This window comes from Gambusia affinis, linkage group LG01 (assembly GCF_019740435.1).
Source record: "Gambusia affinis linkage group LG01, SWU_Gaff_1.0, whole genome shotgun sequence".
NCBI lineage: Eukaryota > Metazoa > Chordata > Actinopteri > Cyprinodontiformes > Poeciliidae > Gambusia > Gambusia affinis.
In genome coordinates this window covers 32,864,779-32,873,764 of record NC_057868.1, presented here as the reverse complement: position 1 = coordinate 32,873,764, position 8,986 = coordinate 32,864,779, and the positions used below count along the sequence as shown (strand labels likewise).

The 8,986-nt window shown below is 38.0% G+C and overlaps 1 protein-coding gene across 5 annotated transcripts; it reads left to right on the top strand.

Annotated features, from left to right (window-relative positions):
* Window positions 1–1,059: 1,059 nt before the first annotated feature.
* wasb (WASP actin nucleation promoting factor b) lies at window positions 1,060–8,887 on the top strand. 5 transcript variants are annotated; one of them, XM_044130776.1, is made up of 11 exons: window positions 1,060–1,327; window positions 2,040–2,180; window positions 2,810–2,896; window positions 2,995–3,091; window positions 3,392–3,421; window positions 3,519–3,548; window positions 4,572–4,767; window positions 4,865–5,040; window positions 6,194–6,750; window positions 7,457–7,568; window positions 7,657–8,348. In XM_044130776.1, the coding sequence occupies exons 1-11, from the start codon at window positions 1,229–1,231 to the stop codon at window positions 7,713–7,715; spliced, it is 1,584 nt and encodes a 527-aa protein (XP_043986711.1). In that variant the 5' UTR covers window positions 1,060–1,228; the 3' UTR covers window positions 7,716–8,348. The 5 variants fall into 5 exon arrangements, with proteins under 5 accessions (XP_043986711.1, XP_043986697.1, XP_043986706.1 ...); XM_044130762.1 differs by having other exon boundaries at window positions 4,569–4,767; XM_044130771.1 differs by having other exon boundaries at window positions 3,516–3,548.
* The last annotated feature ends 99 nt before the right edge of the window (window positions 8,888–8,986 follow it).

Genomic DNA, 8,986 nt, shown 5'->3' with positions numbered 1-8,986 from the left:
GGCGTACATCTTAAAACCTTTCTCCAGCTTACTTGTTGGGGCTTCGGGTCGATATTCATCATTAATTGTTACCTTGAACAAGCCCTACAAGCAGCTAACCGGTAAATGACCGCCATTTACATATGGACCTAAAGGCCACTCAGACAGGAAGAAGCCATTACTCCAAGCAGTCTGAAATCACGAGATTACTGTTTGCAAATACATTCAAAGATAAAGACCTTTTATTTTTTTTAACATAGACATTTATTAAAAAGTTATTGGCCTCAGTGACCATTGCTATAGTTAGAGGAAAATTTAGGAAGCTTGCAAGCCTAAAAAACATCCCAACTTTAGAGTACGGTGGTGGCAGCATAATTGTTTCCTGCAGGTGGTTCTGGTGAGTAAGAAAGAACATAATGTGCAACGCAGTCAGACAAACAGGAAGTTAAAGCGTCGGCACAAATGGGGTTTTTCAAATTGTCAGTGAGCCCAAGCCTACTGCTGAATTTACTACAAAGTATCCTGAAGGGCAACGGGGTTAATTATTTGACTAGAACAAAGTTCTGAAAGTTTGCAGGCAAAGTTTAAGTGAGTTTGAACAAACCTGACTCAGTTACATGAGTTCTGCCAGAGGGAATTGGCCAAAGCTGCAGCAAACAGTAGTGAGAAGCTTTTTGAAGAATACCAAAATAATTCACTCCAAATCATGCAGTTTATTGAAAGATAACTTTACAAATATTTCAGGAAATGTGTGCAAACTTTCCACTTTGTTAAAAGCTAAAAAAAATCTCTCTAAAAACTGAAAAAGTTTAGTTTAACTTATTGTCAGTGAAGAATAACTTCCCTTTTCATCCACTCTATGTTCAACTGTTTGAGATAAAAGGTTTTTGTTTGCATAGCTGTAAAATGAACGCACTCGCAGCAGAAGAGCACACACACACACACACACACACACACACACACACACACACACACACACACACACACACACACACATTGCCTGCCTCTCTAAAAATGGAAGTAACAAGTTGATTTGCGCATCGACTCTGAGCGAGAGAAGAAAAGTGGGGGTTAGAGAAGTGTGGTTGTCCGTTTCCTGCTTTGAGCTGATGTGTGCACAGAACAGAGAAGAGAAACTTCCTTTCTGACAGTGCATTGTGAGGACATTTTTGTTTGTTTTTTAAATTTATTTCTATCAAATGCAGGAGATATTAATTTCAAATAAATTGGAGCATTTGTGAGAAGGACAATGAGCCGTGGAAAAAATAAAACGGAGAGCGTCCCCAGCTCCCTGCTGAGCCAACAGGAGAACGAGAAGCTGGAGGAGCTCCTGGGCAGAAGGTGTGCTGTAAGTTCACAACTGGCAGGGAGGCGGATAATCTTCTTAATTTACTCTCATTTCTGATCCAAGGCTTTACTCTGTCTCATTCTCTTCTTTTTGAAGTAGCTAAAGTCATATCCTGAAGTGAACCGCTAAATTAACGGTTACATATCTGAATCTGTTTCTTGTAAGTTCAGTTTTTTCACTTTTAGTTATTAGTTTCTGGGGGGAAAAAAGACATCAGGTATTTATTTTTGCAAAGTTTTTTTAGTGAAGGATGTAAATACATGTTTTCTTACATTGGGTCATCAAGAAAGTGGGTAGCTGTAACAGGAAATGGTGGCTGAATCGATTCTTCCTCCTCTGTCAAAATTAGACTTCATGACTGAGTTTAGTCTCGCAGCAGAGCAGAAGTTAGTATGTTCTTCATTCTTTTTAATCCGCTAAAGTAAAGATTTTCTCTGAGTTTCTCTGTTGGATTTAAAAACCTGCAAAGCTTTAAAACAGCAGGTGCAACAGAGAAAGCAGAGCACTAGAAGAAAACCTTATCAGAGCAAATGAAAGCAGAGGAGGAAGTTAATCATCGTCACCAAACTGCAAATTTACATTTGAACTGCAATAAAATGCCTTAACAAGTCATATCAGCTCTAAACTGTGTCCAACTTTTCTCTCTCTCTTTCTCTTTCTCTCTCTGTGTGTGTGTGTGTGTGTGGGCGTGTGTGTGTGTGTGTGTGTGTAGTCGATGGCTACAGCAGTGGCCCAGTTGTTCATGGCTCTGCCTAACAGCCCAGCCATGTGGAGTCTGCAGCACACTGGAGTGGTCTGCTTCGTCAAAGACAACCCTCAGCGCTCCTACTTCATACGCATGTTTGACCTGAAGGTCAGACAACAACCAAAAACCAGCAAATAACTCTCATCTTTAGGTGTTTTCCACTAAGTTCTCCTTTTGAAAAGTCACCAATAGTTCACACGAATTACTAAAGTTTATTACTTTTACAAACTGTGGAGTACATTTTTACTTTAGACCAACATTTAAAACAGAAAACTGTTTTAAACTATACATTACACCAATATGTAGCTTTATACTTTTAATGTCGGAGCCAGACCAAGAGAAACTCCTGTTAGTTTACAAATCTAGAACAAACTTAAACAGTACCATCAGTACCACCCAGAACAAGAACCAGATGTGGAGAACCAACATTTTTAGCTTTATTCTGAATACATTTAGAACTAAACCCAGAACAATTGGAACCAACATTTAGTTTTTTCAGAACAAGAATCCAAAGAAACTGCTACCAGTTTATAATTTATGGATTAATTATTCTTATTCTTAAACATGAGGAACCAATATGTAGTTTTCTACTTTTACATTTTTGTCTTTCTTTTGGTTTTGTCTGTATTTTCTTCTAATTCATGGGAAGCACTTTGAAATGCCTTGCTCCTGAAAATGTGCTTTTTATTAAAATTACCTAGCTCACATGCGAGATGATTACAATCTTTTCCCCTCAGGCTGGTAGGCAAATTTGGGAGCAAGAGCTCTACAACCAGCTTATTTACTCGACGCCGCTGCCGTACTTTCATACTTTTCCTGCAGATGTAAGATATTCCCTACACATTCTGCATTTATAAGTCAAATTTTTCTCTACAAGTTCCACATTTATTCATAATGTGTTTCATTCAATATGCATTCGTAGGACTGTCAGGTTGGGCTGAACTTTACGGACCAACAGGAAGCGGATGCCTTCCAGAGCACCATCATGGAGAAAATCAACCAAAGACACAACCGACAAGGTCAGCATGAACAACTTCCTCAATGCAAAGAGGGGCAAAAACATTTCTTACTCTTAGAGAAAAAAAACAACGTTTAAACTCAGGTTGTCCTCCTTATGAATGAGTTTGTAAAAAAATAAAAATTTGTGAAGTCAATATTTTGTTGATGTTACATCATCATACAGACAGGTCAGATTTATTTTACTTGTTTAGTCATTTGTTTCTGCGTTTCTTTTTAAAATTTAATTCTCTGCATTCACGGCGCTGTTGTGACATCCTTGATGATGTGATCCAAAATGGTGGCTTGTTTACAACCGACAGAGAAGAAACAGCGCCCCCCACCGAAGAATGGTGAGATATACCCTGGATCGGATGTTTAATACTAAAACTTTATTTGAAACATGCGCCACAAACACGTTATGTGTTTTCTCTTTTTATATCGCAGCAGACAGAGGATCCCTCCCTCCTGTTCCGCCTGGTGTGTATCTCCCATGATTCATAGCTCTTCTCGCCTTGTTACTGAAACAACATTAAAGTTTTTTGTGTTTTGATAACCCAGAGACTCTTATAACTTTGAAGCGAAAAAGTTTGTTTTGGTAGTTTCATAAAGTAACATTTATAAAAACGTCAGGAAGAGGTACAAATTAGATTCAGAAGTATTCACCTTAAATAAGAAGAAATAAGTACAAAGTTGGTAGCGTATTCTAATATTTTATTAGAATATTTTGGTCATTTGCTGAGTTTACTTAATCAGGTTTGTGAGTCGCTTTGCAAACAGTAAAATTTTAATAATATGTCCGAAACATTTCTATTAGAATATATCAGTTGAGTTTTTATTGTTTTACACGTTATTTAGTAGATAGTATGGCTGCATTTGAAATATTTTATCATAATTTTAGTTTTTATTATTAAGACCCAGAGTTGGGTAGTACTCTAAATTATATTTAGTCTAGTTATATTTACTTAATTAGTTTTGAGGAAAAAGTACTTTTAGGAGTATTTTTACAATGCTGTATTCTTTACTTTTATCAAGTAATTTTATTATGAAGTATTTCTACTATTACTTGAGTAAAATTTCTGGATTCTCTACCTAATGATTAATAAACAAAAATCTTTTAACCAAAAATTCAGACACACATGCAGTTTTTTGATAAACTTTCATAAATTTTATATTGAAAGATTTGATTTTATATTGAAAGATTTATTTTTATATTGAAAATACCTGATTTTGCAATTATTTAAATTAATTATTTTCATTTTGGTCTTTAAAACATTTTCACATAATTTATATTCTGTGGTGTCTGATTGTGTTATTTTTTTAAATATTAATCGATTGTTGTGTTGATCAGTTACTCAGTACTCTACAGTTCCTCTTCTTAGACAGTTACGTTTTATTTTTACTTGAGTAAGGATATTTTAAAGAAGTCCCACTGTCACATATAATTTTTGTCACTCTGTCCATATTTGTTAATGTTAATGCTTTTATTTCTCCCTAAAGCAGCGTCTCCCAGCCCTGCATCTTTCCACATGGCCACAGTGGACATCCAGAACCCGGACATCCAGTCTTCGCGCTACCGCTCCATGCCTTCTCCCGCCATTCCCACAGCTGTCTCCAACAAAGGAAAAAAGAGCAAAAAGGACAAGAAAAAAGGCGGGAGGATCTCCAAGGCGGACATAGGAGCACCAAGTGGATTTAAGTAAATGATTTGAGCTCCTAAAACGCAACCTGATGTCTCAAATTGATTTATTCTGGCATTTACAGATGGACTCTGCTTGTTCTTTTTTTTCTGACAGGCATGTATCGCATGTAGGATGGGACCCCAACAACCTCGACCCAGATCTGTCGAAGCTGTTATCCCAGGCGGGCATTTCTATGTCTGATCTGAAGGATGAACAGACGTCCCAGTTGATCTATAACGTCATACAGGAGTCAGGAGGCATGGAGGCCGTGAAAAGGGAGGTGAACCGAGGTCAGACTTTTTATTTCCACCTTTCTAATTAATCCCTCTGCTTCCCAAAGGCTGAAACTAAAGCTACAGTAACTTTTATGAATAAAAAATGTATTTTTCTTTTACATATTTATTAAAACTGTCACTATATTGTGACAGATAATCTGTGAAAAGATCCTCTAAATCGACTGAAATAAACTTCCCTGTCAAAAGCATCCAATCAGAGCCAGGAGGAAGGCCTTACGCTGTCACTCAGCCCCATGTATGCGCTGCTAAATGTGCTAATGACAAAGAAACAACTTACTGTTACAGAAAAACCATTTATCTGCTGTCATTGCTATTCTAATTAGCCTTAGCATTCATGGCAGACTCTGCAGTCGGGAGGAAGTTGTTGTGTAGAAGAGAACGAAAAGAACCAGGGGAGTGTGAGCAGTTCAATCAATCAATCAATTAGTGTTCATTTGTGTGGCACATTTCAGCACCAAGGCATTTCAAAGTGCTTTAAATAATAAAAACACAAAAATACAAAATCATAGAACACACAGTCAACAATTGAAGCTTTACATTTTGCTAAGTGTTGTTAAAAATCAAAATATTGATTAATTTTTCATTTATTATGTTTCAAAATCAACTCTATGCAGGTGAGTTTTTAGTTTAGATCTAAAGGAACTCAGTGTTTCGGCTGCTTTGCAGTTTTCTGGAAGTTTGTTCCAGATTTGTGCTGCGGAGAAGCTGAATGCTGTTTCCCCATGTTTGTTTCTGGGGATGCAGAGCAGAACCAGAACCAGAAGACCTGAGAGGTCTGGACGGTTGCTACGACAACAGCAGATTTTAATGTATTGTTGTGGTAAGCCATTAATATGAATGATTGACAGCGTTAAGTCCCTCCTTCCGGTTTTGATTGGTTGTTTCTAGGAGAAGTTTTAATAAATATGTAAAACCATTCAGCTCTGGTAAAAACTAAGACTCCACCTATAAAAAGTTAAATCAGAGAAACTGATCATTTTAAGTGATCTCTTAATTTTTCCCAGAGTTGTATTTTTATATATATATATATATATATATATATATATATATATATATATATATATATATATATATATATATATATATATAAAAGTTACATCCTTCATTTTTAACCGGGTTCATTTCTAACCTTCTGTTTACGTCACAGGTGATCTTCCTCCTCCTCCTCCTTCCAGCCGACAGGGGCCCCTGCCTCCTGTGCCGGGCCCCGGCCCCCCGGCTCCTCCTCCCTCACGAGGTCGCTCTGGCCCCCTGCCTCCCATCCCGGGCCAGGCGCAGCGCGGAGCTCCTCCCCCTCAGCCGCCTCCATCCCGCGGCAGCCTGCCACCTCCTCCTCCATCAAGCAGAGGAGGCCCACCTCCACCGCCTCCACCTGCCCACTCTTCAGCCCCTCCGCCTCCTCCGTCTTCAAGGGCCTCCCACAGCATGCCACCTCCTCCACCGCCATCCAACCAACCTCGCTCTATGGGTGTCCCTCCACCTCCTGTCCCATCTACACCCAGCAGGGGTGGTGGGGGAGGAGCACCACCTCCTCCTCCTCCTCCTCCTCCGCCTCCGCCTCTTCACACTTCTGCTCCTTCAGATTTCCCTCCTCCTCCAAAGATTGGTGGCGCGCCTCCACCACCTGCTCCTTCATCATCCGGAGGAGGAGACGGCAGAGGCGCCCTGCTCGATCAGATCCGACTCGGAAAGAGTCTCAAAAAAGTAAAAAATAAACCCTTCCTCATATTTTTACACTTTGAATCAAATTTCCATCCATAAACAAACTTGAAGGTGACTGATTATGCTTCATTGAACAGGTTTTGCATAAAATCATTCATAAATAACGAGATTTTAGTTTGCTCAGTGCTCTGCTCCTTTCAGGATGAGATGTTTTTATGTCACTTTAAATCCAAATAATTTCCTTGCCACGCCCCCCAACTCAACGTTTACACTCGCACGTGAAAATGGTTGCAAACGATGGACAATTATACAACCGTACATGTTTGAAAAGCAGAAGTGGAGCCTCCTGTGCAATCAAAAAGAATTCAGTCAGTGGTTTCTGAGTAGTAATTCAACAACAAAGCACTTATCTTTTCCAGCAGCCATTGCACAGCACATGCAGCGGCTAAATCAGCTGATCAAATGTGCTGGAGTTCCACCGGGGTTGCTAGGTGACTAGGCTGGGCATTGCTGGTTTTGCTAGGCAATAACACAGTTCCCATTACTTGTAACTTAATAATCTGGGGCATTTCCGGTGTCATTTTCCAGCACCAAAAATGACCAAAACAACAACCAGGTGTTTTTTTTAGGACTTAGCTTTTTTTTTTAGAAGTGTTAGAAGCTATTGGAACCCAAATGGAAATACAAAAATGTACAAAAATATGAATTTTGCATAATAAAACCTGTTTAATGTGTACTTTTTTTGCAGGTAACAGAAAGCTCTGAGCCGCCGCCACCTTCAACGCCAGAGGGAGGAGAGGGCATTGTTGGTGCCCTCATGATGGTCATGCAGAAGAGGAGTAAAGTCATCCACTCTTCTGGTAAGCATCAGTAAACATTTTTAAGAAAACTGAGCCCAAACAAAAACAGAACAGACTCTTTCATGTGTGTGTTTGTTCACGCCTGCAGATGAAAGTGAAGACGATACAGGATATGACGATGAGGACGACGACGAATGGGACGACTGATTACACACCGACTGCTGCGGATTCTGAATTTATTAGATATTAGTTTTAAGCTCAATAACTGTTACATGTGACGTTACAAACTGGAAAACGACTCGTATTTATGGGAAAATTGTTTTTGCATTTGTGCTGGAGTTAATAAAAACAAACGTTTTTATTAACTGAACGTTTCTTATTTAGAATTATGTGAAGAAATTACTAGTGATGGATACGGATCCGCCTCCTGATTATCTTCTGTAGAAAACCCGACCTTGAATGAGGTCACATTCATTTATGGAGGCAAAATAAAAACCTAAATCTAAAGGTAATAAATTGTTGAAGCGTCAAGAGTTCTTTAGAAAATTAAAGTTTAAGAAAAGGCGAACTTGCATTATTATGTCATTATGAAAATATGACTTGAAAATGGTCTCAGAACAATATTATCGTTTATCCCAATAATTACTGAGACAATTTATCTTCGTTAACAATGTCCAACATATCACCAAGACTTTAAAACAATCACTAGATGCTTTCATGGCAAATAAACCGTTTCTCATCTATCAACACAAATATAAATATGCAGCAATGTTCATATCTGTAAAAAACAAGTAAAAATGTTACAATTCTGACATTGTAGTCAGAATTCTAAGAAAAAATTCAGAATTCTGACTTTTCTCAAAATTCTGAAATTAAAGTTAAAACAAGGATTCTAAAAAAAAAAAATCAGAATTCTGACTTCTCAATTCTCAGAATTCTGAGATTAAAGTTGAAGTCAGAATTCTGACTTTTTAAACTCGGAATTCTGAAATTAAAGTCAAAATTCTGAGCTTCAAGTCAGAATTTTGTGACTTTTTTTCTCAAAGGTTTGAGTTTAAAGTAAGAATTCTGAAATTAAAGTCCGAATTCTGACTTTTTTCTGAATTCTCAGAATTCTGAGATTAAAGTCAGAATTTTAATAAAGTTAGAATTCTGAGAATTTTGAGATTATAGTCAGAATTCAGAGTTTAAAGAAAGAATTCTGAAATTCAAGTCAGAACTCTTTTTTTTGTTTGTTTTTTTAGCGGGCCTAATCCATTTCTGTATATTGGTACTTGGTCTCCTTGGTGAAAATTTCTAGATACAGTGTAGGGTGACAGAATAACAAGCAATATTGCAACGAGGCAGGTTCGCTCCCATTTTTATCGCATACTGTACATTAAAAAAAAAAAAATCAGTTCTTGTCATACATCTGTGCAAAGATTCCCATTTCCCATGAATGCCACCAACAACAAAGTGCATAACTGGAAGAAGAACAC